The sequence below is a fragment of the Filicampus tigris genome, chromosome 20, assembly GCF_054856515.1.
Source record: "Filicampus tigris isolate MCC_2025a chromosome 20, RoL_Ftig_1.0, whole genome shotgun sequence".
Classification (NCBI taxonomy): Eukaryota; Metazoa; Chordata; class Actinopteri; order Syngnathiformes; family Syngnathidae; genus Filicampus; species Filicampus tigris.
In genome coordinates this window covers 10,637,832-10,665,003 of record NC_141236.1, presented here as the reverse complement: position 1 = coordinate 10,665,003, position 27,172 = coordinate 10,637,832, and the positions used below count along the sequence as shown (strand labels likewise).

Sequence of the window (27,172 nt, the reverse complement as noted above, 5' to 3'; positions counted from 1 at the left end):
TATTGTTCAAATACTTGTCGAAGTGTTTGTTATATATGAAATTATGCGACCCGAGGCCAGCCACTAAGCTGCAATCAGCCAACGCGTTTTTGCTGACTACAGTAGTCTGTGAAATCAAGACATGGTGAGTAGACACCATTGACAAATTGACACTGCTTCACGTGTCTGTGATGCAAATTTAATACATAAAAACAACAAATTACCTGAGCACGTTCTCCGTTCGGTGTTCTTGCAAACGTCTTCCTGCCCTGCACCAGTGCTGTCACAGCAGTTTAATTTGCATACCGCTCCAAAAACCACTCACGTCACTATGATAAGGTATATTTATTAAAATGAGCAGATGTGAGGCAGCAATTACAAACAACAACAAAAAACACATTTTGATCTGTTCTGTGTGCTTGTTTTGTTTACTCGCCATACTTTGACGACTATCTGCTTTTAGCTTCCTTCATATAAACACGAAAAAGCAACTTCATTTCATGCTAAGTGTCTAACTCAACAATATAATCAATATAATAGGCTTATATGAGAACAGTGCTTTGGAATCAGCAGAGTTGGGTCAAATTGTGTAACAGTTGCATTCAAAAAGCATTTCTTAACTTACCCAATTTCAACATTAAAAATAATTTAATTTATTATAATTTTTCTTGAAATAGTGAATTTGGGGTTTTCGCTAGCTGTAAGCTATAATCATGATAAAATCAGGAAATGTTTCCCTGTGTATATTGAGTCTGTATAATAAAACTACAGTAAAAAATGTACACGTTTAAACTGCATTGATCGATATTTTAACTAATGTATGTCAAAAAGTGAACACTTTTAGATGTTACAGTCTACTTACATTGGGGCCAGGAGGGTCAGTGACCCACCAGAGCCAGTAGACAGAGCTGTAGTTAAAGAAAAAAAAGCTTGCTGTGTATGGCATTGTTCATTACCGCCACCTACAGGACTGGAGTGTAACATCATTGCCATGTTTATGTTCGTTCAGCCTCGACGGAGGTCTGCGCTGCACCCGGGTGCCATTCCAGTTCAACACTTTGACAGAAATGTTTGCTACAGCTCTTATAGTATTGACTCTCACTAGTTGGCATGTGCGTACCCAATGAAGTGGCCGTTGCGCTTTTAACAATGATTGGCAGGAGGAGACCATGCGAGAGCCGTAAAGAAGGAGGCCTTCACTGCTTGGTGGCGCCCCAGATGATGAGTCCGACAATGACGGCGACGACCACCAATAATAAAATCAGGATGCAGATCTTCTTCCGAGAGCGCCGCTTGGAAGATGAAAAAGGGTATGATTCAGGTTAATAATATCGCGAGTGAACTCTCTTCTCCTGTGTATCTTTTTTTCCCTAAAGAGGGAGGTCATGGGATCATTGGCCGTGTTTAGATTTCTCCACAGGTCAAAACTGTCCAGTACTTTTTTTTTTTTCTTTTTCTTGGAACACTTCTCCTTATGACCCTTTGCTTATCTCTTTTACCTGATAGTCGGCAGCACGCGCCAGCTGCTGCGTGGCACTTTGGACGTTCACATCTGCACTCTCCACATTGGCCTCAATGCTGTCTGCGGAGCACAGATGGAGGAGGAGATGACTTTTTTTTTTTTTTTTTTTGCATGAAATAGGATCTATTTCATGCATTTACATCTGGGTGGTATGCACAACTTGAAAGTTCTCTTGATGCTCCAGCTTCCTCCCGCAAAAAAGCATGCATGTTAACTTTATTGAAAGACTCTAAATTGCCTATAGGAGTGAACGTGAGGGGTCGGTTGTTTATATGTGCTCTGCAATTGGCTGGCGAGCTGCCCAGAGTGTACGTGGCCTTTCACCCTAAAGTTAGTTGGGCCAGGCTCCATCTTGCCAATGACCCTAATGTGTACAAACACAAATTTAGAAAAAAAAACTGTCTGAATGGACTTTCGTTAGCCTTCTGATTGGCTAAAATGGACTGGGGAGTTACAGCAATAACCTGTGAAAGCCAGTCAAATGTTTAGATCAGTGTTTTTCAAACACTGTGCCGCAGCACACTAGTGTGCCACGAGATATTGTCAGGCGGGACGTGGGAAATGATCAAATTTGTGTGCCTGTGCGTTGTAGCGCCTGGCAGAATAATCATGTAGTTACTACATTGTAGTACTCTTCCATACCAGTAGGTAGCAGCAGCAGCGGGTAGCTAATTGTCTTTGCTTAGAGACAAGCGAATTGGTGACGCACGTTTATCCAAACAGGCCCATGTTTCACACTAAGTATCAATATGAAACATTATAAAATAATTTTTTCTTTGTGTTTATTTAGTTCATATTCATGACGTTATAATATAACGTTATTCTTCAATGTTAAAAAATGTTTATATAAACAATATGGCGCTTATATTGTTAAAATAAGATTCACAATTTCAGCTGGTGGTGCGCTGTGGAATTTCTTTCAATGAAACAAATATATTCACAGTTGGAAAGGCTGTTCTGCTCTCAATCTGTGCTTGCTCTGTGTGTGTCTTATCCAGCACAAGTGGTTGATATTTTTGTGAATTTAGACATAAATAAGTCATGATTTATCTGATCCAAAAAACTGTTACAAACAACAAAGCTACAAAATTGCTATACACCGCATTGCAAATTATGATGCAAATGAGGTTTTTAATAAACAGTCTATGCAAATGGAACTTCAGCATTTTCAGGTCAAATGTTTGAGAATAATTTGATTGCTTCTCAACAAACCACTCAAAAATTCCAGTATTTTTCAAAAATACAAACAGTTTTTGTTCAAATGCACTGTGCCAAATGACGTCTGCAACAGTAGTGTTTCAAGACATTTTATCAGTTATAAAGGACTGAAAATAGTCATTTGTTGAATTTGGAGCTTTAGGAAGTTGCATTTGCTGAAATCGCAATTTTTTAAAGAAAAACTACAGTACAGTTACCGATCATGTCGCCTTGATCGTGCACCATCATCCCAAGGTCCTTGAAGATGTCGTTGATGTCCGTGATGTCCGACTGGAAAAAACAAAAAGACCAAGTTCAAATGCGTATATTTGACATCGAGACCGTTGAGAATCCTTGTTTGAAGCGTTGCATACCTCCAGCTGCCTGATAGCCGTCTCTCTCTCCTGGATCAACCGGAGATCATCCTCGCTCACGTCCTCGGCCTGATCCTGCACCTGCATGTCACTGCGGCGACAAATTTGTAACGACAAGTGTATCAACATCGTTGGCTGAAACCTTGCATCCAAATAGGCCCCTTTAATTTTTTGATACTATTGGTTAAGTGTCTGCACTTCTGCTCAACTACAGACCATCTCTGCATACAGTGAACTTCATAGATTCAAACCTCCAGATAAAGTACACCTCAATTTGACTAACATACAAGTATTACTCAGTGAAAATAATTACTAAAAAAAAAAAAAAAGTCAGTTGTTCTCATGCTTGCAAATGCAACGAAGAATTCAGGGGGCTGACGAATGGCCAGTGAACATAAAACTTAGATGGGGGTTATAAACTAAAGCACTACCTTGGGAAAGGGGTACCACTTCCATAATGAGCCTCAGGCTGGCCTCCCTACGGGGAAAGAAAGTGAACATCACAATTTCAACAAATGTGAGTCCATCTGAAAGTATTTCGCTTTTTTCCCCCTTTTTTTGGGTGTTTTTTTTCCTCATCGCAACAATGAGGCACAATTGTGTATTTTTTTTGTTTTTTTAAAGGAAAAACATTTTAGAAATTCGAACTTGAACACGTTGATGTTATTTGACAACACTGGCCCAAGCTACTCACCGACACCCTGGAGCTGGCTCTGACGCGGGCCACAAACTCTCGTTCTTTGTCGGCCGCTTCCCGCTGCGTCCTCTGGAAGGAGTTCAGCGCCGCCGAGAAGTCATTGAGCAAACGCTCTTTTTGGATCTTTCTCTGCCGCTGCGTGATGGAATTTCGTCAGCCAAAGTATTCATCTCTAGAAAATAAGAAAGACAGTACCTGGTCTGTGCCCACAGGAAGTGCGCTGAACACCTTGATGAGACGGTCGGTCTCCTTGGCGAGCTGGTTACCTTGTTGTTGGTTCTGCTGCCTGCCAACCAAAGACACATTCACGGATTTTCATCCGAAAAGCTTGACCATGCCAAACACGAGCTTCTTGTAACCTCACAGAGTCTGTTGCAGCTGGTCACTGTCCTGATCTGTTCCAAGCAACGACAGCGCCCTCTGTAGCTCGGAGGCTGCACAACAAGAGTTTGTTGAGGTCACATAATTATCAGGAACATGATTTGATGGGGGTTTAATACGCCTGCTTAATGTCAGACGATGCAAGTCAATATGTGCTTGACTGGGACAAACTGGCATAACGTAGTGTGTGTGTATGTGTGTTGGTATTACTCAGCAGGGTGAGCCTCTGGATGTTGGAGCTGATGTTTTGAACCAGAGCATTGGGCTCCTGCGGAAAGCCAGCCTGGTAGGCCATGATGGAGAACTGGAAAGAGACACGGTAGTAGAAAAAGGCACGTTTTAGGATTTCCTGAAATAGTTCATTCAAACTTGGCCTTAGTCCAAACATAGCCTTCAATTTCACTTCTCCGAAAGTGATTGGGGACCTTTACTGCCTTCGCAAAAGTGGTAACATGCGGGAATGAGCCGCAAAGGTGTAACAACAAACGGGCGGACGTTCCATAGATGACTTCTTCGAGTGTCGACGTGTTTTTACACCAGTTTATGCCAAATGCGAAAATGATTAACGTTCACATCCACGTCGACTTATTTTAAGGCACAAATGAAGCGTCTATTTTTTTCACTTTTAAGATGTATCTATAATTAGGCGTTGGATTAAAGGGTATTTAGTTAAGGTGTTTAAAAGTTTGACTTATTTTACCTTAGCAGCAGTGGTGTAGTGGAGCAGTGTCGCGCAAGGCTACTTCCTGGTGTCCACCCGCCTTGACACGTGACCAAACAGCCCCGTGTTAAATCATGAGTCGATGGGGGGTGGGGAGTAAAGTCAAATATATTTTTTATTTCATATATTTTAAACACGCGGAATGAAAGATGAAGATGCCAACGCAAAATGGTAAATATTACGCTCTTGTAATGAGTTTAGTGGCTGGCTACTTCCTGGTGTCGTCCCGCCCTGATGCGTGACGTAATGTGAGCGCACCATGTCGAATCATCAGACGATAGACAATAAAGTTTTCCTTTGGACACACTGAATTTAATCATAAAGATAACACAGAATAGCAAATAATGTCACGCTCCTGTATTAAAATGTATTTCCCTTTTATTGAGCATTTCATAATGTGATAAAACAAAATGACTTGAAATCACGAGGTGAGGAAAAGCTTGGAGGCAAATATTGTAAATACAGTAATTATTATAATTAACCACAAATCATTTCTGATTTTCTTGTGAAAAGGCTTTTTTTTTTAATTTAGAAAAAAGTTTTCATCCTAAAGTATTCACAACGCTTTATTTTTTCCAAATTTTGTGACATTACAGTCTTATTCTAAATTGATTAAATTATGTTTTTCTTCTAAATACACACAATTAAAAGGAATGGAAATGCCATTAATCCATTCCAGCATTTTCTTCTGAAAAAAAACCTAAATTTGTTGTATTACATAACATTGTACTTCATAAAAACATACATTAATGAATAAATGTGAGTGTGAATAATTAATAATCAAACAGGACTACAATTAAACCTGTTCAAACCGTTGTGTTGAGAGTAAAACAATCACAGTGCTCAATGTTATTTAGCATTAATTATGTGATTCTTTCAAATACATAATGTTCTTTGGTTGGTTTAGTTTAATAGAAAACTTCAACTTGGAGTGGAAAAAAACAATTACTGCCTCTTTTTGAATAATTGCTGACCGATTATATCTGCCACACCTCGGCTTGATGTAAAAATAGCAAAACCCAAAATATCTGCCCTCCATGCTTGTAAGTTGAAAAACCTGTAAATTGAGTCACTCGTAGTTGAGGGCACCACTGTTTGTTTGTTATTATATTTAGTTGAGATCAAAGGCTTACTAAATTGATTAACCTGTAATTTACCAACTTCCCAACTAGGCTTCGCTAATCATCATTGTGCTTTCATTCACTTTTTTTTTATAGCAATTCAAATGGATATCCACAACGGCATAAGTTATGTCTGTCCAATCTACAGTGGGCTATTGCATTTCTAGTTCTAGCCTTGCCAATGTTAGCATAAGCTCTTTGGCAGAGGTAAACAAAAAAGGAACTTAATCACATCAATCAAATCTTCTAATGCCACAGGAATAACAAAGATTGATCTGACTGGTTCAAGCTCATACGGTGCAGAGTGCAGACCATGTCCATTGATCTTAAAATCAATAGTCTTGATCCCTTTGTCCAAACAGCCCTTATCTCGCTGTCAGGTCCACTGACCCACACATCACGTGGTTCGACATCTGCGATCATGTCAGTGGGCTGAGTACAAAAGCTTGCATCCCTGGCGTCAGTCCAGCGTCTTCGGCTCTCGATTCCTTCCATCCTTCTCTGCTTACTTCCCTCTGCTTCAGCCATGCAGCGTCTCACGGCCTCCTGCGTCCTCCTGGCCCTGGCGGCATCCGTGGCCTACTCGGCGGTCATCCTGGACAACGGCGCTCCCATCATGTGGGCCCAGACGGCGGCGCAGGTGAGCGACCTGCCGGTGCAGAACGACATGGTGATGCCCAACCCGTGGAACTTCCTGCACCGCATGAGCTTGTACCGGCTGATGATCGCCGCCACCGATCCCTTCATGGGCTCCATGGGCACCGGTGCTACCGACAGTCCTCTGTGGGGCCTGCCCCTGCAGTTCGGATGGATGCTGACTTCAGGTGGGATGACAAAGATGGCAGTCGAAAAAAATTCATGTCGTACCTGCCAGGAATCCTGGTGACCTATCATTTCTTGAGAACGCCACGTTCCCAGATCTACGGGTTGTTCCCAGTCAGGTCCATGTCCAGTTCTTTTGATACAGCAAAGACTTAAACTTGTCCTACATCTTGACTGTCAACTGATTTACCATTATGAATCAGGCCATCCCACCTGTTGAACCGTCTTAGAGAGTCGATTCGGAGGGTAGATGACTTTGTAGCTCATATATAAAACTTTCCATTCATTGATACAATACTCGCTAAGCCTTGTCCTGAATCGTTTCCTTTCAACTAGCTAGCCTACCCAACGTCTAGACTGTTGGTGGACAACCCCTTGCGCCACAAAAAACACTCTTGTTTTCGAAGACACCATGAATTCAGCAATGTGTTTCTATGTACATGTTTGAAGTTATTTGCAGAGAGAGTGAGAATTGTGTTGTACTCAACTGTGGCGACATAATCTGAAACTGTTTATGACCATTGCAATTTTCCTGATTTTTGGCGAAAATCATCTAAGCCGCCAACCCAAACAGTCCAGTTGCCATCGATTCAATGCCCTGAGTATATAGATAATTGGGGGAAAATAGAGCTGAATGTCTGTATTGCACTCACATGACATGCTGCGTCCCTGCCAGGCCGTCTGGCCGACCCAACCGGCGCCACAACCTGCGGGCTGCAGACCGGAGATACCACGTGCATCTCTCCCCAGAGCTGGTGGGGCTGTAAGTATGGACCGTGGTGCACTATTCCAAATCAAAAATAGCCTTCTAATAAAATGCTCTTCTTGCCCATGAGGTGTGAACCACTTTGTGTCCGTTCTGCCCTTCCTGTCCGCCGCCCAGCAGGGATTGTTTGGACAAGGAGTCCAGGTACACGACGGACTGCACGCAAAGTAGACTCCCGCTTATTGGCAACCATGTTAACCGCACTATAACTATTACCAAGTCCCAAAAATACTTTGTTACTTTACATTAAGTCGATTTTTCTGTACTTCACATTTTGATTTTTGTGATGACTTTTTACTTCGGCTCTTGACATTCGAAAACACTACTCTCGAATTCTTACTTTGTCACAGCAGGCTTGTTACTTTTCCAAGCCTCGTCACGAAAAGGCGACGCCCCGATACGTGTTGGCTGTCACATGTACATTTTTTTGCGACCCTCCTTGCTCTTCGCTCGGCACAATTGAGTTCTCAGCCTTAGCACGTTTTCGGCAATTATCTTCGTATATGTATTTAGAAACAAATCTCTGAAGTGACCTTATAAGGACCAAGTGTGATGACTTTTTCCATCTGTGCCAGGTCCAGATGCAGGCACCTGAAGGCGCAGAGGGCTACTGCACCACCTACGCCGACTGCTCAACCAGCTACGCTGATGTGATGGCTAAGTGGGACGCCTTCTTCCAGGTATGTAGCGCATGCGTGACTATAAACTGGCATTGAGGGGCGGGCTCTCACTTGGTGGTCTCTCTGCATGTCCAAAGGGCCTCAAGGCCTCCTCGGATTCCCCCCTGCCCGAGAACGAGAAGAAAGACTCCATCCTCGGCCTCTACTGGGACGCCCACATGGCTTCGCTGCATGCCGCCGCAGCCTGCAGCGCCAAGTAAATCACAATGACCTACGAGAGCCGACAACAAATGGCTCAAAGCCTAAAAATGGGGAATGCTTTCATAGCCCAAAGCACATTTTTTATTGTCCCGATGCATGAGCTAAATAATGCAATTAAACACAGCCTGCAAGATGTCACAACTTTTTTTTGAAAAATAAATAAATAAATAAATAAATAAATAGCCTCTCTAAAAGGCTTAAAATTGCCTATAGGTGCCACAAGATGGCCCTAAAGCACAGTTTTCTATATGCCATGTTAGGGCGTACAGAGAGAGGAAAAAAAAAAAAAGTGAATGGGCAAGATTTTCAACAAATAACGGAGCATCGGTTCCCTTAAACACCTGCAAATTCACAAGTACACGCTGTGAGGAAGTGCTGGCTTCAATTTTATATTTCTTCCTGGCATGCAGGCTGAGCCACTATTCCGCCCCTGAGGTGAACTTCGCCAACAGCTGGCTCAACTCGGCCGAATACGTGTCCGCCGCCAATTTCCAGTCCACCTTGGAGAAGTCCATCATGTTCCTCACGCCGCTGCCGGGACGCATCCTGCAGGTTAGGCTCGGGGTGGGCTAGGGTTACTCCCTTTTCTTCCATTCTTCATGGAAAACATTAACTGTTTTTTTTTTCCCGTTTTTTTAAATTTTGGCTTGACGAAAAGGAGGGTGACCAAGCACCCAACATAGCCGACATGACTCAGGAAGAGAACCACACGCTGTCCGTCTTCAGCTGGATGAAGAGCATGAACACCATGCTGGGTACGAATTTTTCCAGATACAAGCCTTCGTCCGGCTAGTAAATAATCATTTTAAAAAGTGGCTTCAAGCTGTGTAATGCCACACCCAGTTGAAGTTTACTACTGTCAAACTAAACATAAATCAAAGAGGATTATGTGTCATTTATGTAAAAAAAAAAAAAAACATGCACAACCTTGACGTAAAGTCCACTAGCCTGATGCTAACACATAATGGGAAACACCATAGACAGGCTAATCAATAGCATCTATGTGGTGTTACTGCATTAAGCATACAAGCAACGGGCAAAGCTGGTTTGAGATACAATTGTACATCAAGTGTCTGTTTTCACACAAGTATCTGTACTTCTACTTAAGTACGGCGAGCGAGTGCTCTTGCCTTTTGACTAACACGCAACTGCGCTGCTGCTGTTGCAGGCGGGTCTCTGGTGCGCATGTGGCGCAGCGCCATGTGCTCGGTGACCACGCGAGAGAAGGGCAAAGAGATGCTGGAGCAGCTCATGCTCAACCCCGGCTTTGCCACTGGCACCTTCCTGTCCATCATCACCGGCATGGCCACAAGCTGTTGACGGGATGCGGCGTCATCCAATCAAACACACCAAACCCAGCATCATGTGTCATTTTTGTGTTCTTCTTCACTTTTTTTTTTTTTCCAAACAGTGAACAAGATAAAATCACCACCACCCGTCTTTTAGCAGCCAATTAAAATTCCATAAGTCATACAAGTGTGTGTTGTCATTTTTAACACCATGGAGTTTGTTTGAACATGGATTCAAAGGGGAGTCCTCCAAAGTGTCACTGTCAATAAAACAGTTACAAAACTAAAATATGTTATATTGATACTACATTTGAAATTATTTTCATATATTTCGTAATTGTTCACAATGAGCCAAACTGTTTTTGTGAAGTGAGTTGCGTTGACAGTCACCATCCAATCCACCACAGGATACCGCATCTTCGTGGTCAATCAAGCATTTCTAGCTCAATCTACACCAATGATAGCATTAGCTCCTTAAGCAGACCTAAAAAAGACCTTCATCACTTCAATCAAATCTTCTAATGCCACAGGAATAACAAAGATTGCTCTGACTGGTTCAGGCTCATACAGTGCAGACTGTCCATTGATCTTGAAATCAATAGTCTCGATCCCTCGATCCAAACACCTCTTATCTCACCGTCGGGTCCACTGACCCACATGTCACGTGGACCGACATCTGCGATAACGTCACCGCGCCAAGTACAAAAGCCCGGAGCTTACATCACTAGCTTTAATCCAGCGTCTTCGGCTCTCGATTCCTTCCATCCATCTCTGCTTACTTCCCTCTGCTTCAGTCATGCAGCGTCTCACGGCCTCCTGCGTCCTCCTGGCCCTGGCGGCGTCCGTGGCCTACTCGGCGGTCATCCTGGAAAACGGCGCTCCCATCATGTGGGCCCAGACGGCGGCGCAGGTGAGCGACCTGCCGGTGCAGAACGACATGGTGACGCCCAACCCGTGGAACTTCCAGCACCGCATGAGCTTGTACCGGCTGATGATCGCCGCCACCGATCCCTTCATGGGCTGCATGGGCACCGGTGCTACCGACAGTCCTCTGTGGGGCCTGCCCCTGCAGTTCGGATGGATGCTGACTTCAGGTGGGATGACGACGATGATCCTCCTTTGGCGGTCCAAAAAAAAAAAAAAAGCCAGGGATCCCGGTGCCTTCTCATGCCACCAGAACACCACGTTCCCAGATGGACAGGGTACACCTGGTCAGGCCCACGTCCAGTCTTTTCGACACAGTTTGTAGCGAAGACGAAGACTCGTTCTTGGCCTTGTCTGTCAGCTGATTAACCATAACGCATCAGTCTCTCTCACCTTGCAGAACCATCACGAGGAGGCGATTTGGAGGCAGATCGCTTTGTAGATCATTGTTGAAATCTTCCATTGATTGATACAATACTCATGAAGCCTTGTCCTGAATCTTTTCCCATAGCTAGCCTACCCAAAGTCTCAACCTCCCTGTTACATAGGTCACTGTCACAGACTGTGTACGCGAAAAAATGAGCGAGTGATGGCACGCACACTTTCTCTCAAACAGCAATTGACCTCAGTTGACATGAGACCTTAAGCTAGTGTACTATGGTAAACCCTTTGCAATCGTGACCTTGATGAGCCAATCAAACCGTTTGTTTACAGCAAGAGATTTTTCTGGATTGATTCCACGGTTAGCTTGTTCAAAGGTTCAGACAGATGACTCAAACAGACATTTGAAAAATCAATGGAAGGGCCAGGACTTTTTTTTCATTATTACGGAAACCAACGTGAAAACTTTTTTCTTCATATTTTGCAAAACGGTGGCTTTTATAGAAAGTGGGGATTTCTTAAGCGGCACTTTCAAACTAAACGATTCCTTCAACTGAACATATCCACTGAACTCTAAGGCCAGAACACGCCAGACATACATGTCAACTGAGAGCCCAGCAAAGAGCGGCTAAATGTTTGTCCTGGATCGCATTTGATTTTGGGGCAATGTAAGCAAACATTTTGGGCTTCATTTTCATTTGACAGCACATCTGTGCCGTGGCACAAATGCCTGCAGATCCTGCGCTTTGTTGTTGGCCTTGAGTGCGCGCCTTCAGTTGGTCTTTCAACACGAGCTGATTGAGGCTTGATACTGTAAGAGGCGAAACTTCATCCAAGACAACACGAACAGTCAAGTTGCTTGATTGATTAAATCCCTGAATTTGTGTTGTAGATAACTTACATCAATAAAGTGGAATTTCTGTATTCCGCTGACATGATATTTAACCCTGCCAGGCCGTCTCGCCGACCGAACCGGCGCCACAACCTGCGGGCTGCCGACCGGTGATACCACGTGCATCTCTCCCCAGAGCTGGTGGGGCTGTAAGTATGGACCGTGGTGCACTATTCCAAATCAAAAATAGCCTTCTAATAAAATGATCGTCTTGGTCCTCCAGGTGTGAACCACTTTGTGTCCGTCCTGCCCTTCCTCTCCGCCGCCCAGCAGGGATTGTTTGGACAAGGAGTCCAGGTACCCGATGGACTCTCACAAACAGTCGCACCACGTCACTCCAACACGAAGCCTCGGTTGACATGTGGATCGTCACGTCTGAATAATTTTCTTTCACCCTTTCTCCCCAATAATGAGGCGCTCTAAAGTAGCCACTCTAAAATAGCCACGCCAGCAGAATATCCAAAGTGAAGACGTATTTTTGAAGAGTAGGCAAAGCCAGCTACCTAAATGCATGTCGCACGATAACCAATGATTTGTACGAAAGCCCTCAAATTCTTACATAGTGTGGGGAGGGGAACATTTTTTTTTAAAAATCAGGAAAACTGAAATGGTGAAAAATAGTTCTCAGTCTTTGAATGTTGTCAGCAATTACCTTTCAACTGTGTCATTTGCTAAGATGCAATTCAAAAGATTCACTTTAAAGGATCTTTAAGTACCAAGTGTGATGACTTTTTCCATCTGTGCCAGGTCCAGATGCAGGCACCTGAAGGCGCAGAGGGCTACTGCACCACCTACGCCGACTGCTCAACCAGCTACGCTGATGTGATGGCTAAGTGGGACGCCTTCTTCCAGGTATGTAGTGCTTGCGTTACTGAAGGCCTGCATTGAGGGGCGGGCTCTCACTTGGTGGTTTCTCTGCATGTCCGAAGGGCCTCAAGGCCTCCTCGGATTCCCCCCTGCCCGAGAACGAGAAGAAAGACTCCATCCTCGGCCTGTACTGGGACGCCCACATGGCGTCGCTGCATGCCACCGAAGCCTGCAGCGCCAAGTAAGCAAATAGGCAACCCTTGAAAAACGCCGCACAGAAATGCTGACTTCAGTTCTGTATTTGTCCCTGACACGCAGGCTGAGCCACTATTCCGCCCCTGAGGTGAACTTCGCCAACAGCTGGCTCAACTCGGCCGAATACGTGTCCGCCGCCAATTTCCAGTCCACCTTGGAGAAGTCCGCCATGTTCCTCACGCCGCTGCCGGGACGCATCCTGCAGGTTAGGCTGGGGGTTGGCTAGGGTTACTCCCTTTTCTTCCTTTCTTCATGCAATGGAAAACATGAACTGCTTTTTAAAAATTTTGGTTTGACGAAAAGGAGGGTGACCAAGCACCCAACATAGCTGACATGACTCAGGAAGAGAACCACACGCTGTCCGTCTTCGGCTGGATGACAAGCATGAACTCCATGCTGGGTAAGAATTTTCAGTCAAAAATATATACAGCGGTGCCTTGCAATACGAATGAGTAATGACGCTGTTGCAGGAGGCGCTCTGGTGCGCATGTGGCGCGGCGTCATGTGCTCGGTAACCACGCGAGAGAAGGGCAAAGAGATGCTGGAGCAGCTCCTGCTCAATCCCCGCTTTGCCCAAAGCACCTTCATATCCATCATTACCAGCATGGGCACAAGCTGCTGAGGGGACGCAAAAGCACAGCAACTCAACAAGAGTATCATATGTCCGTTTTTTATTTTTATTTTTTTTTAACAGCCAATGAAAATATTTTAAGTTCTACAAGCGTGCGCTGTTATTATTAGCACAATAGAGTTTGCATGATCTCGTTTTCTTTTAGCTTTTTATTTTATCACAGGGTGTTTTCTGAATTCTACTTAAAAAAAACAAAAAACTAAAATGTAAGTAATAATCTATATGCAATGGACCCTCGCCGACTCATGGTTCAGCACATGTGAATTCATCTATTTATGTATTTTTAACAAGTACATATACCGGTATATTCTGTAATCCTATTTTGGCGGGGAGGCAACTCCATTTTTTCGGTGGAAAATGCTTATTGGCGGTTTATCAGTGTTTTAGTTCAAGGCTCTTTTCGGTTAAAAAAAAAAAAAAAAGAACAAAATATATAATTTTATCACTATAATTGAACCAACATATTTAAAATCATACTAGCAATCTTTTTACACACTTTTATCATTTGCGGCTGTTTAAAGAGAGCATATTAGCAACAGGGCCCGTGCACCGCGTCATCACGACGTCATTTCTTATTCATTTAAAAGGCATCTCATTGAATAACCCAGTACAGTATTGTGACATTCATTTTCATTTATAAGATAAGATAAGAATGCCTTTATTGATCCCACAGTGCCTCTAGATAACAAAATATTAGGTTCATATTTCAAACTATTTTATTATCAATACTTTAAGCAAAGCCCCTTAAAAAAACTTTAAAAAGTAACAACAATGGTAAAGTCAAGTTCACAATCTAGATTTTAATTAGATTTCTGGATTACTTTATGGTAATCTCATTTTAGGTCAACTTTAAAATGTTTGTCTTACCTTTACTTGTAAATTAAGTCTGTCGCTTTGTAGAGGTTCTCATTTTCTTTAGCTTCAAAAGTTCAGTCGTCTTCCAAATGAACGTTAATTTCAGTCTTTTCAGTGTCAGAATGAGCTTTCCTCCATTGTCGCAGTTAGCACAAGTAATTTGCAGTCGACAAGATCAAATCCCTTTCGGCCCAACAGAGACGCTGTCGGAGAGTTTTGTGTTCATTCCCCACCGTTTGTGAGCTACACGATCCGATGTGGTTAGCCCTTACTAGCTAGCTAGGTGTCTGCGTAGAAGAACCGCACCAACATGAACCAACGTGTGTGCTCATGTACGCCCCCTTCAGTGTGGATGACAGTCTTACAATTAAAACTTTACCGCACATTAGAAATTTATTAAATAATGTTTATTAACCTTAACTGTATTATTATTGGCATTAAAGGTATTTCATTATTTTTTATTCAACATGCTGATCAATTGTATATGATTTTGTGATATATGTACACTTTTTGAAAATAAATGTATTAATCTTAACAGTGATATTTTTACACAAAAATTATATTAATTTCTAAAAAAACTAATAATATACAGTATATACAAATAAAGAGTCCAATGCAAAACGTACCGCAAGTTCTTTCAGTATCTAATTTTGCGATTAGGTATTGTTTGAATAAAATAAACATTATGGTTTTAGTGCAACTGCAAATATTGTCATTTACAGTCACGTTTATTTGCAGAAATAAATGGTCAACATACCCAATAGGTTACTTAGTTTGTATTTAACTTGTGATATTTTTCACAAAAAAAAAATCTGCTAGACAGTGTTATCATGTTAGATTTTATTGCAATCATTCATTCTATGCAATTATGATTTCACAGCAATTGAGATGATTATCATTAAAAAAAAAAAAAAACAGTTGACGAGTCTCCTTTTATAATTCAGTGCCTTCAAAATGGGTAGAAAATGTCCACTTTTTGCCTTAGTCTGTATGTTGTAGACACACAAGCTCGTTCACCTACTCATAATATGAATTCAAATCATTGACAAACTAGCATAAATGAATCAAGGTGAGTGACAAAGAAAACAAAACACAATAGAAGATAATTTTCCTTAACACGTCAACAGTGTGAGGGTCACAAGAAAGGTCGTAGGGGCACTCGCTCGCTCCTGTTTTTCTTTTTTGGAAGAAGAAGAGGGAGACGTTTGGGGAAGGAGGACGGCACTTCAGGCTCAGCCTCGTCGCAGCTGGTGCAGTTTTTGGGACACGTTCTCCAGCTCCGACTCGATGGCAGCGAGGTTTTCCACCTCGGCGTCCTGATGACATCCCACACACACGCAACATTTACAATACAGAACTACAGTCACCTTTAATCCAATATGTTACAAATTGTATATTTTTTTTAATTATCAAATGTATGCAAATTTTTAAAACATTACGCCATCGTCCAAAATTTAGAACAATTGCAGATAAAATAACAAAAACAACATCTTATATTTAACTATACACAAAACAAATCTTAATTTAAAAATAGACAATGATAATGAAAACAACCATGTTCACAAGAACTGCAATGTTTAAAATGATGAGAAATGCTGAACTCAAATAAGTGTTGTTAGAACATATTTCAAGAATACATTTAAAATCAAAATGTTTCTAAAAACAAAATGAGACTAAAATGCAATTAGTCTGTCATAACAGAAATCTACATTTCTGCTGCCGTTTCAAAAGTGGAATTATCCTTTTTTTTTCTCCAATCTTTATTTGTGAATTTTTACCTCGATAATTGAAAATTGAATTGAAATGCTGTTATTCATTTCAATCCACCCCAAAATTGCCACCATTTATTGCACGAAAACATTGTGAAAGACATTGTCACAAATGTCTTCCACTTTTTCCCACTTGACGTGAGCATCGGCCAATGTGGAAGCAGCGTCTTCATCTTACCTCCGACTTCCTTCCGGCGCTGCCGTCCTCCTCCTCCGGCGTCCTCCCAGCGATCATCTGCAGCTCCTTCTCCTCCGGGCTGCGGTTCCTCTTCTTCTTCCTCCTCTTCTTCTTCTCCTCCTCCTCCTCTTCCTCCGAGTCTTCCTTGGAATGATGGGGGGCGTCCTCCTGCCCCTCCCCCTCCGCACTTTTGGATTTCTTCCGCAGCAGAAACCCTTTGCTCCTCTTCATCCCCTCCTCACCCTCCTCCTCCTCTTCCTCCTCGGATGCATTTCGTCTCTTTTCTTCTGATCTCCATGCTGAAAAATAACATGCCTTTAAATGACAGCCTTTGATATGTTTACTCTTGTGGTAGTCTCGTGCAAGATTTTGACCATTTCAGCTATTTATCTTAATGTACAGACATTTGCACGTAAATATGCTAACGGCACCTTTATTGTCCTCTTCCTCACGCTCGTGGTCATCCTCCCTCTTCTCGCCTGAAGTCCAAATTCCGCCGTTGCCGTCCTCCTCCTCCTCCGACCTCCTCGTTTCTTGGGACAGGATGGAGCGCTCGCCGGGGCCTCCGAGCGCGTTCAGCATGGATCCATCTTGAGGGAAATGCAATTGACGGTAAGAGATTGATTTTGCAGTTACGCCGTCTCTGCGAAGGTGCTTTGGCACAGATGACGTACGGCCCCAAGTGTGTTACAGCAACGGGAAATTCTATTACGTGCTACATTCGCCATTATATTCATTGCATGTATTATTCCTTAGGATGTTTTAGTATTAGTCAAGGATCACAATTTATATCGACCTAACTGACCTGTGCTCAGGTTAGATAAAAAAAAAAAAAAAAGAATGCAAAAAAGCACAGGCAACTAAATGCCTACATTAAATTTCAGGAGCTCACCGGGGAGTCCGCCGTCTGCATTTCCAGGAGCTGGCATCACATGATGGGATGTAATGGCGCCTCCTCCGGGTGGCCGGGTTCTCTCGTCGCCACCTAGGGTGTCCATTTAAGGTCATAATATTAGGGACACCAGACATCTTTTTCATACAGCTCTTGTGTTGGATCTCATGGGCAGGTGTACCTAATGAAGAGGCCCCAAACGTACATGATCAATGTGTAATCCTCCTCCTCCCCCGCCCCTCCAAAAAACAAAAGTACACTACCCTGGGTGGCGACGTCCTGCAGCTCCTTCAGGAAATCGTAGTGGCGAAGGAGCGTCAGGAGGCGGTTGTCTTGAATTTGCACACACACACACCACACAGACACATGCACAAGATGCTCTAATAAAAGAACACCATCAAGGTAACTTCATCTTTCCTTCCTGTTGGCGACTTCTTTTTTTTTTTCCCAGCATGCCCTGCACCAACCAATCCATTAACTGCATGGAAGTAAGCCAAGCAGTCCTTGCACAGAAATTAGTACTCAAACCACACCGATAGTGGCAACACATGGAAGGGGGAGGACAGACGTGCCCCACCACATTGAGTAGGTACCCCCATATGTATTTTATATTTCATACAGAGTAAAGTGAAATGTGTGCATTTTCTCAAATCGTGACTGCTGCTCCCTGCATTAATCATCACTTTTCTCTCAAGGAAAAATACATTATGTAATATCCCACATATGTGGTTTTAATGAAGTAACATTACTACCACTCAACCACTAATAACAATAATTGCTTTTGGGATATTACAAAGTGTTAAATATAGTTCATTATGAGTATTATCTGCATTTGTGAAAAAAAAACCGAATTCATTGTTATTAATTTCAAATATGTTTCCGTATAACTGCATTTGAAAAATTAAACTCTTCCTGCCTGTTACTGTCAGCATTTGGTTTGGTTAAAAGTCAACTTTTGGAGGAGTAAAGGCAAATTACTCTACCCCTTAGCATTGAGATTATTATTCAAACAGTTACATCAAAACACATATTTTTAAAATAAATTAGTATTATTGTAAATCTTGTTACCCTACAGACTCTGCCTGGCAACCAAGTCGCCAGTCAAATAACATGTTAAAGTAAAAAGAAAAAAAATACATCTTACAGAGGGTAATCAGAATGAATAAATTCACCCCCCTCCAAAAAATTACCTGTCCTTAGTGTGTGCAGACATTGCTGACTGACAGGAAGTGGGTGTGGCCTGGACAGCACATCCGCCAGCGCCTCCACCACGCACTTCATCACCTAAGACGCCACAATAAGGTTTAATTGTTGTATGAAAATGAACAGGAGGGAGAGAGACAGAGACTGAGAGAGAGAAACATCAAGGTCCAATCTGCTTAATTAGTTGTTATCCCTTTAAATAAACCGAGATCACCCCCCAGTGGACAATTCACTTAATGGAAGTTGTATTTGTGTGAGTGCGCGTGTTCGTGTGCGTGTGCTCGTCAGAGGAGGCCAAAACATTAGGTACACCCGCGCCTTCCAAATGCAGTATAGCCACAACAATGACCAAACATTGTTCAATAATCAATACAAGGAACTTGAACAAATGTACTTAATGAGGTGGCCACCTAGAATGCACTTCACGTACGTGAATGTAATTGAAATTTTGCATTTTCTACCTTGACGTCGTCATGCTCCAGCACACTCTCAGTCACCGGCGATGACAAAACTGTCACCAAAAAAATGGTTCAAATTAATAAGATGCAACAGACGTGTTTGAATATTATAATAATGTGTAATTAAAAACATTAAAACATCGTCTCTCACCGCTTTTGACGAGGAGAGTCAGAGTCAGCAACGCGATCATGTTTGAAAAAAAAAAAAGAGCAAAATGTCTCCAGGGAATAGACGCTTATTTTTACAAATTTGATCTAAGAATAATATTTGATGGACTACGGACGTATTCCGGCAACGTTTTTGTTAATATCGGAACGTCCTTCAGCGAGGATGGAGCCGGCGTCCTCGTTCTTTGCCTCTCCGCCGACACCTCCACAAACGTCACTCACGGCTTTCCTTTATTATGAAGCAACTGGACAGGAAATGACGTCAGGCCGGTAGCGATGCACCTGCTTGTGCCACCATCTTGGTTAGGGCGTGGGGCGCTACCGATCGTAAATCTTTGGAATGAGCACGGAGATTCTTGAAATATGGATTCATATCATCATCAAATGTTTCCACATAAAAAATAATAATGCTAGCATAGTTATAAAGTGTCTGCAGTCAGAATTCCTCCTGAGCAACCAGATAAAGAAAAGCAGAAATGTTAAGAATAATTTGATATAAATGGAAAAACACAAAATACTTAAAAACAAAATGAAAGTAAAAGAACAACATAAAAGAACAACCAGTTGCATAAAATAAATAATATAAAATAAAATACAATTAAATCAAATATATGTATAGTGGTACTTTTAAAAATGTAAGCCTTTTTACCTGTCATGGAAGAATGTTTGGTAACATAAACCCACAGCAATATTTAATCCCATCAATTTATAGTGTGGAAAAAAAAATATATTTTCTAAAAAAAAAAAAGAAAAGAGGGATTACATGAAGTATAATTAATGAAGAGATTATTCCCTGTACAATAATACAATTTAGACATTGCATAATGTATAACTGTGCAGGGCTGACATTTTATTACTCACAGACAAATTAATTCAATCACCTTCAATTGAAAAAGTATATGGCAAAGAAAAATGCTTTAAGCCACTACTCACGCCCAGACACTCACATTACTTGGTTTTGTTTCCCACTAAATTGAAAAAAAAGTTAAATGAAAAACATTGCAATTTTTGTAGTTGTTCATTATGATGCTGATGATTACCATGTAACGTGACTCCTTCTGTCCACACTGCGATGGAAGACTTGAATAAAATGACAAGAAGCAGAATTAAAGTGATGAATAATCAGAAGACGCACAAATGAATCACAGGATGTACATTTGTTGATGCGGCGGCCATTTTGGCTCCATTTTTGCTTCCAAGTGTCCAGTAAGCGTCAGGCCTTATTGCTTACCGACATTAAAAGAGAGCTGTTTGCTCTGCCTCAAACGTCAACCGAGCGTCACTTGTTAAGATGGATTTTCTTTTTTTCTTTCCGGCGGACAATGAAAGGCGGCCTCGTCAATGTTTGAACTGCGCGATGTAACCGGGCCCTTTTGTATAAACATGAATAATGTTTTCTTTGAAGCTCATAATAAGACCTTTATGTAAGCCACCCGGCACAAAGAGCTCAACAATACGGCTGCAGGTGCACCACGTATAGAGCGAGAGGCATGCATGTGATGATAAATCTCACATTTAAAAAAAATATTTAAAAAATCTATTGCTCCGCAAACAGTTTACAATACAGACTGCATACGGTTTCTATATACAGTGCTTAACAAACTACCTGTATGGAGAAGCTATTTTACAGAAAGCCGTTTGCACCCAAATTAAATATACAGTAAAAGACAATTGAATAACAATTAAAATATGAAATCACGTTTAATAGTTATATTGAAATATTCATTGATTCAATCCTGACCAATTACAACGGGACCACAAGTTTACTTTAAACTTAACCATAAAAGAAAACTAAACTTTGCGCAAAGTTTGTCTTAAGAAAGTCCGCTAACTTCATCTAATATGTGCCAAAACTAAATCAGTGTAATCCTTATCATGTAATTTGTACATCATTCAATTGAATTAAATTGTCAAATATAATTATTTATTTCAGGACCAATGTGCATATTACATTACATTTTTTTTATACTCGACCAGCATTTATATTCATTAAATAGAGTTGTTTTTAATCAATTAATAGATTATTGAAAATGTACTTAATGAATTCATATTATTTAATGGGAATCTTATTTAATTGAATAGAATATTTAATCAAATGGACTAGATTTTTTTTTTCATTTACCTAATGTCATTTGCATCTAATCAAGTGGCAATAAGCAATCATTTTACTGGGTCTCTTTTTTAGCGCATTGAAAAAGCAGGTCGGGCACAGAGAACATCACCAAACACACACACAAACAAACAACCCCCCCCCCCCCCACACACACACTATGCGGTGACAAGCTTGTGGGAATCTCACAAACTTGAGACGCTTTTATTTCCCCCCCCCCCAAAGCAGCAACGTGACAGGAGGAGGCGCTCAGGTATGGAAAGCGGGGAGCAGCGAGTCAGAATAAAAAACTAAATCAGACATAAGACACTTTGAACAGGATTCAGACTGTTGCACTTGGCCAACGTATCCCATTTCGAGGGATGTGAAGGTACAAGCGGTTACGTTCCGTTGTGGTGGGAGTGTCACGGGAAGTGCAAAAGAAAGCAAAGGGAGCTCAAGGCGAGTCGGAGATCATCAATAATTCACTTTCACGTCAACTGGCAGAAAAAGATGACACAAAAGTAGCACGGCGGGATGAGAAACGGGAATAAATGGAAGAAATGATGAAAGGCAAAGGCAGGCTGCTGTCTCATTTTGTACTCTATATACAATTATTCCAATATACAGTGGTGCCTTGATACAGTATACATACATATATATTATATATACATGCATATATGTACATATAATATACGTACGCTATATATATTTATAACATAAGAACTAATACCCGTGTTCATAATGATAATTATTCATGTTTGTGAGTGTGTGTTTTTGGTGTATTGTTCCTACACATGTGCTAATTCAAAACAAACATCAGTGACAATAACAGCGCTTTATAAATACATTATATTTGGTTCCAAAGACTCTTTTTACAAGACACAAACAATTTAAAAACATATCAAAAGGTAGCGCTGAAAAAAAACCCAAAAAAAACAGCAATTCGAAAAAGGTCCTTGTCCTTCAATATGATATAATGAGGCCGATTGTTGTCTTTCCGTAACTGAGTGAAAAGACTTACTTTCCGTGAAGCTGCCATCACCTGCTCGGGAAGAGTCCTACAAAAAACCAGGACGCCTGAACGCCACGACGACAGACAGCAGGGAGTAGACGAGCTTTGCCGGCGGCGCGGCGAGTCCCGAACTTTGACCGGACCTGGCCGAGGGCGGGCGGGTGAAGATGTACGGATGCTCCTGTGACGCCACAAACAGAAAACAAAAATTAAATAATTTTAAAAAATAAAATAAAAAATTATTTAAATGGCGAAGCAGTGTTGTATCGGAGCTAGCATGAACGCCCCATGCCGGACAATCACATTCTGTATTGATTTGAGTGCGCGTGAAAGGGGAGCAGTTTCACCTTGATGTCACGGTAAGAAGCTATGAAGATTTTGAAAAAATAGTGGACACGCGATACTCCTCCCATCTCGCCCGTTGAAGAATATTACACAAGATGCTCCAGGTTTAAATGGAATGAGCCTCACCGTGGGTGGACAGACCAGCGTGATGGGGTCCGAAAAACTGCTCACCACCGTCTTGCCTCCTTCGGGCTGAAACTGTGCACACACAAGCATGGAGTGATGCTTTTTTTTAAAAAAAAAATAAATAAAAAAATAAGAAAATAATAAAATAGGAAGAGTAAATGAAACGTATAGCGATCATGTGGTTGACCATGTTGTTCCACAGGCCCTTGGCCAGCTCCTCGTGGCCTTTGATGGTGAAGTGGAAGCAGTCGTGGGTGAAGAAGCTCATGTCGATCTTGCCGCTCTGCCGGGAGAGACCACGCGGCCAGTGAGAGAAGGAGAAACCTTTGACGACGTCACGCCGTGGCCGTTGGGCATTACGGGAAGGCGAGGGGGGTCGGCTCGTTTTAAAAACGGCTGCAAGACCACCGCAAAGTCGTCCTTGAAAAAGCGATCGGCAAGCAGCAACGCCTCCAATCTTCTCTGTGGATCAAAGTCAAGGCGGAAATTGTTGTCACGACATTTAGGTAGGCATGTCCATCACTACCAGACCAGCAAAAAAAAAAAAAAAAAAAAAGTCTCAAGAGTCCACGCCAGACAACGAACAGCAAGTCATTTTAGCGTGAAGTAGGCATTTTAGGGGCATTTTGGCCAGAAAATATTTCATTTCATTTTTTGTTTGGAAAATTCAGCCCCTGAAGTCTGTTTTACTTTGCGACATGAAATTTGGTCGACGTGTCTATCACGATAGACCCACAAAAAAAAAAATTCTCGACAAGTCATGCCAGAAAAGTCAAAATCTGACATTTTGGTTGGAATCGGTTTTGTCACAGACTAGCACAATTAACTTCATAGCGTGCAAAAGTAAACGGATGTGGTGGTTGTACCTGAAACTCCAGATTGATTTCCACCAGCTCACGTAGCTCAGGCGAACGGCCCCCCGGTTCAATCAGACACGAGCAGAAGGAGCTGAAGTAGATTCAATTCATATTAGACTCTAAATCGGAAGGAAGCCTTGAGCTTCAAGTTTCAAGCAAGTCGTCACGACTTGGGTTAATAAGCACGTCAAACGTCGAGTTGAACAATCTTGCTGGGTCAAAGCGTGACGGATGTGTAACTGCAAACTGAGAAATCTCAAAGGGGCTTTCACGAGGACGTTCGGTGGTGTGGCGCCAGCCACTCACCGCTGGAGAAGGCAGCCCGGCGTGGGCTTGTGCACCTCCCTCAGGGTCTGCATGGGGAGGATCTGCACCACGTTGACGATCATGCGAGGAACCTGAAGGGGGAAACAGCGACGAAACTTTCGGATAGTTCGTGGCTGCTCTGTAATTTTAGTTTAAGATGTATTTTTTAATGCTTCTGCTTCTCGACATGAAGAAGAAATGTAAAAATCAGCCCCCTTCATCTTCCACTGACCTCATTCATGAGCATTTCCAAGGAGACGGTCATGTAGTGAACAAAGTTCTCGGCAGAGAAGAGCGCCTGGAAGGAAAAGCAAAAACTCAGTCCAGATACATGAAAGAATCACGGAAGGAATCATTTGAGAGGTTTCGTCAGATTACAGACGAATCCAATCAGACAGATGAGGAAGGGAATTCGCAACTGGAGACATTCACTCGTGATCACGGATAACAGGAAAAAGAAGAAAGAGGCACCTTGTCTTTGCAGTAGTCGCAGATGTCGTTCATCCCCATGAGAATGGTCAGAAGCTTCCAGTCCTTCTCAAAATTCAAACCCTGCAGGAAGGCGACAAGCACGGCACTCAATAGAAACACGTCAGCGTTGCCTCCGCACTTTTGTGTCCTTCAGTAGTTTCGGGTTGTTCAAATACTTTTGACCGCCGTATCCAAGACTTTGACTCTAAATTGTTCCAAACAAAGGCCCGACAGATTTTTTGAGGCCGCCTTCGAATCTGATATTTGGCAGAATAAAATGGGCTGATTAATCCAAAAAATATACAATGTTATTTTTTGGTCATGTAATGCTTGCAGCAATAAAGACATGAATCAAAAGCTGAACATTTGGCCTTGAGTATTTGTTTACCTTGACAACACAGAGAAAAATTGGTCGATTTATTTCGGGGGGGGTAGAATTTCTTATACTGTTATGTGTTAATTTTTTTATTTATTGAATTAATCGGCTGGTTTTAAAAGAGCTAAAATCGGTCGGACCCTATTTCTTACCTCAAAACCTCTGAGGGTGTCAATCAAATGTCTCGTCTGGCCGGGAAGATTGCTGGCAAGACAAGGGGGACAAAAAGTTTGCCCTAAATGCAGAAGTGAGTTGCCAAATGGCGTTAATGCAAGGGAAGGGACATTCCATACAAGGTGTTGTGTCCCGTCACGGCCAGGTTGAGGCCCGTTTGGCCCAGGTGGGCCTCCGTGCCGTGAAGCGTCTTCCCTTGGGCGGCGCCCAGCACGTTGGGATTGAAAAGTTTGATGATGTCTGACACACGCACACGATTACAGGAAGTCAGCGTTGGAAGAAGATGAAAGACGTGTGCGGCAATTAAAAAAAAAAAAAACTTACTGGGCAAAGTAATGACGTCCTCATACGAGCCGTAACCTCCGATGCTAGAAAACAACACGACACTTCAAATATTTTAGGTTGCTGTATTCATTTTAAGTCTATTTTTTTTTTATTTACACTCCCCTTCTCAATGCAATGCAGGTGTCCACTGGATTCATTCCTCACCTCCAGGAAACGTGCCGGAACTCGATGGGAATGCCCAGGACGGTGGTGGCGTTGGCGCCGATGGCTGTCTGCACCGAAAAGGACACACACACACAAAACAGGCAGGCGTACCTAATGAAACGTCCAGGAAGCATACACAACAAAAACCCGAAGTGGTGAAAAGCAGCACCTACTGTGAGAGAATCCCCCAGGGCGGCGACCACTTTGATATCGCCTGCCTTCACCAACTCCACTAGCAGGAAAGAAGAATATGAGGAAGATCATGCGGTGCGTGTGTGTGTGCATGACAGTCAGTGAGCCACCTGAGGAAGGGGCTGAAGATGAGGGGCTCATGTCAGGACACTGGAAGGCCGGATGCTTGAAGCCGACTGGACGAGATTTCTCCGGAAATTCCTGAAGAGACACGGCTGTTGCTATGAGGTAATCATGCGCGACAGAGCAACAATAACAAGTCAAGACCCTTCAAGCTCTCATGCAGGCCTTTAATACGACTCCATGTGGTGCGTTGCATTCGGACATCTGGTTGCTAGCGCCCCCCAAAGGCCAAAGTTGGTCACGTCGGCCAAATTTGGAGCTAAAATGGCTAAAATCGATTTGCATCGCGACCATCTTTCCCCATTAAAATCATGACATGAATCCATTGCAACCTCCCTCCAAGAAACTCAGCAAACACTCACAAAATTGATAGTACCACATCCTGTCGAAAGTCAGACCTCCAGAATAAAATTTGTAACACAGTTTCACCAAACTTTCTTGGTTTCAAACAAAGAGACCGCTAAAAGAGCCAAGAAAGTGTTATCATACTGTCATGCTTTTATTTTGAAGGCCTGACGTTTGACTGCATGTTACGCAGATGTTGTCTTGAGCCATTTCGACACAATATGCCACGTTCAGAGAGTTCGATTTTTGATAAAGAAGGCTAGGAACATGACGAAATTCAAGAAAGAACTCTCGAGAAAACGGCTCGCCCCTTCGCCGCATATGCCATCAAGTCTCCAAGAAAGTCATTTTTTGTAAATCTAGTTATTCTCTATGAAATTCATTTTTGTAAATATTTTGGGCTGTCTGGAACGAAATAATTGGATCTACATTCGTGCCTATGGGAAACATTGCTTTGGCTTTCGTGGGACTCGGTTCTAGCTAAACATTCTGAAACAGATTCATCAGGAAAACTGAGAACAGAAGTTTAAAAGCTCGCATCAAAAGTCAATTTAGTTGCGGCAAACAAAGCCATTTCGCCACGGAAATACATCTTTGAACAAAGTAAACAGTACCTTATCGAGCGCCTCCTTGCTGTAGTGCCGGATTCCCTCTTCATACTTCCACCACCAGTTGTCGCCTGAGAAATAAAAGATTTGCTAAGTGAAAAATAAAACGCTGCGTGCCGAGTAAAACCACAAACAACAACAACATCACACGGGGTTTCCAGCACTTTACCTTTGACACAGCGCGACACCAGCACACACGTTGCCACGGCGACGCAAAGCCACCCCATAGTAGTAGTGGTGGTGTCAGTCAGTGGGGCACCCCTGCGGCGAGTCACTTTAGCACTTTCAGCACTTTGGTGGCGGGGGCCCCGCCCACGAGGGATGACTGACAGCTGGTCTGGACCAATAGAGAGCGCCGCCCACCCCCAATTGTGTATTAAGTTGTTAGCTGGAAGCTATAATCATAACTCTTAAAATTGAAAAAAAGAAATACAATTTTAAAAATGTACCCTGTCCTAAATTGATCAAATTCGGTTCACATTTACTAAAAATA

At 42.4% G+C, this 27,172-nt stretch overlaps 5 protein-coding genes across 6 annotated transcripts; 2 read left to right on the top strand and 3 right to left on the bottom strand.

The window, feature by feature from the left end:
- Positions 1-309: 309 nt before the first annotated feature.
- Positions 310-14,828, bottom strand: stx7l (syntaxin 7-like). Of its 2 annotated transcripts, none has more exons than XM_086019482.1 (10): positions 14,508-14,828; positions 4,361-4,454; positions 4,134-4,203; positions 3,965-4,055; positions 3,767-3,904; positions 3,504-3,550; positions 3,073-3,163; positions 2,917-2,989; positions 1,479-1,561; positions 310-1,271 (listed from the first exon to the last, which is right to left on the bottom strand). In XM_086019482.1, the coding sequence occupies exons 2-10, from the start codon at positions 4,443-4,445 to the stop codon at positions 1,176-1,178; spliced, it is 774 nt and encodes a 257-aa protein (XP_085875608.1). In that variant the 5' UTR covers positions 4,446-4,454; positions 14,508-14,828; the 3' UTR covers positions 310-1,175. The 2 variants fall into 2 exon arrangements, with proteins under 2 accessions (XP_085875608.1, XP_085875607.1); XM_086019481.1 differs by lacking the exon at positions 14,508-14,828 and adding an exon at positions 4,851-5,055.
- On the top strand, positions 6,460-9,912 carry leg1.1 (liver-enriched gene 1, tandem duplicate 1). Its single transcript, XM_086019478.1, has 8 exons — positions 6,460-6,816; positions 7,491-7,577; positions 7,651-7,724; positions 8,156-8,260; positions 8,338-8,456; positions 8,872-9,013; positions 9,120-9,216; positions 9,630-9,912. Exons 1-8 carry the CDS (start codon positions 6,519-6,521, stop codon positions 9,779-9,781), a joined length of 1,074 nt encoding a protein of 357 aa, XP_085875604.1. The 5' UTR covers positions 6,460-6,518; the 3' UTR covers positions 9,782-9,912.
- Positions 10,476-15,116, top strand: LOC147128286 (protein LEG1 homolog). The gene is made up of 8 exons (XM_086019477.1): positions 10,476-10,844; positions 12,010-12,096; positions 12,171-12,244; positions 12,695-12,799; positions 12,877-12,995; positions 13,073-13,214; positions 13,313-13,409; positions 13,480-15,116. Exons 1-8 carry the CDS (start codon positions 10,547-10,549, stop codon positions 13,629-13,631), a joined length of 1,074 nt encoding a protein of 357 aa, XP_085875603.1. The 5' UTR covers positions 10,476-10,546; the 3' UTR covers positions 13,632-15,116.
- A 204-nt stretch (positions 15,117-15,320) lies between these two features.
- Positions 15,321-19,403, bottom strand: LOC147128285 (uncharacterized). The gene is made up of 8 exons (XM_086019480.1): positions 19,147-19,403; positions 18,999-19,048; positions 18,525-18,618; positions 17,598-17,666; positions 17,335-17,427; positions 16,874-17,032; positions 16,443-16,741; positions 15,321-15,811 (listed from the first exon to the last, which is right to left on the bottom strand). The coding sequence occupies exons 1-8, from the start codon at positions 19,184-19,186 to the stop codon at positions 15,728-15,730; spliced, it is 888 nt and encodes a 295-aa protein (XP_085875606.1). The 5' UTR covers positions 19,187-19,403; the 3' UTR covers positions 15,321-15,727.
- Positions 19,404-19,607: 204 nt separating this feature from the next.
- LOC147128284 (phospholipase B1, membrane-associated) lies at positions 19,608-27,064 on the bottom strand. The gene is made up of 17 exons (XM_086019476.1): positions 26,849-27,064; positions 26,686-26,750; positions 25,714-25,804; positions 25,585-25,643; positions 25,412-25,479; positions 25,247-25,290; positions 25,042-25,162; positions 24,901-24,952; positions 24,373-24,453; positions 24,134-24,199; positions 23,902-23,993; positions 23,605-23,686; positions 23,099-23,200; positions 22,926-23,021; positions 22,739-22,810; positions 22,277-22,448; positions 19,608-20,243 (listed from the first exon to the last, which is right to left on the bottom strand). The coding sequence occupies exons 1-16, from the start codon at positions 26,904-26,906 to the stop codon at positions 22,314-22,316; spliced, it is 1,284 nt and encodes a 427-aa protein (XP_085875602.1). The 5' UTR covers positions 26,907-27,064; the 3' UTR covers positions 19,608-20,243; positions 22,277-22,313.
- Between the last annotated feature and the right edge of the window lie 108 nt (positions 27,065-27,172).

Bases quoted from the DNA above. Each gene is read 5' to 3' on its own strand.
- LOC147128284 (XM_086019476.1), bottom strand. From the start codon at position 26,906: ATGGGGTGGCTTTGCGTCGCCGTGGCAACGTGTGTGCTGGTGTCGCGC. The intron at 25,291-25,411 runs GTGAGGAATGAA...GTTGTTTTCTAG, and splicing joins TTCCGGCACGTTTCCTGGAG to CATCGGAGGTTACGGCTCGT. The intron at 23,022-23,098 runs GTAATGCCCAAC...CTCTCCCGGCAG, and splicing joins CCGACCCCCCTCGCCTTCCC to AGCGGCAAGATCGACATGAG.
- leg1.1 (XM_086019478.1), top strand. From the start codon at position 6,519: ATGCAGCGTCTCACGGCCTCCTGCGTCCTCCTGGCCCTGGCGGCATCC. The intron at 7,725-8,155 runs GTACACGACGGA...CATCTGTGCCAG, and splicing joins TGTTTGGACAAGGAGTCCAG to GTCCAGATGCAGGCACCTGA. The intron at 9,014-9,119 runs GTTAGGCTCGGG...CTTGACGAAAAG, and splicing joins TGCCGGGACGCATCCTGCAG to GAGGGTGACCAAGCACCCAA.
- stx7l (XM_086019482.1), bottom strand. From the start codon at position 4,445: ATGGCCTACCAGGCTGGCTTTCCGCAGGAGCCCAATGCTCTGGTTCAA. The intron at 4,056-4,133 runs GTGAGGTTACAA...TTTGGTTGGCAG, and splicing joins GACCAGCTGCAACAGACTCT to GCAGCAGAACCAACAACAAG. The intron at 1,272-1,478 runs GTAAAAGAGATA...TCATCTTCCAAG, and splicing joins CGCGTGCTGCCGACTATCAG to CGGCGCTCTCGGAAGAAGAT.
- LOC147128285 (XM_086019480.1), bottom strand. From the start codon at position 19,186: ATGATCGCGTTGCTGACTCTGACTCTCCTCGTCAAAAGCG. The intron at 19,049-19,146 runs GTGAGAGACGAT...TTTTGGTGACAG, and splicing joins GACTCTCCTCGTCAAAAGCG to TTTTGTCATCGCCGGTGACT. The intron at 17,428-17,597 runs GTAGTGTACTTT...TGGACACCCTAG, and splicing joins GCAGGACGTCGCCACCCAGG to GTGGCGACGAGAGAACCCGG.
- LOC147128286 (XM_086019477.1), top strand. From the start codon at position 10,547: ATGCAGCGTCTCACGGCCTCCTGCGTCCTCCTGGCCCTGGCGGCGTCC. The intron at 12,097-12,170 runs GTAAGTATGGAC...TTGGTCCTCCAG, and splicing joins TCCCCAGAGCTGGTGGGGCT to GTGTGAACCACTTTGTGTCC. The intron at 13,215-13,312 runs GTTAGGCTGGGG...TTTGACGAAAAG, and splicing joins TGCCGGGACGCATCCTGCAG to GAGGGTGACCAAGCACCCAA.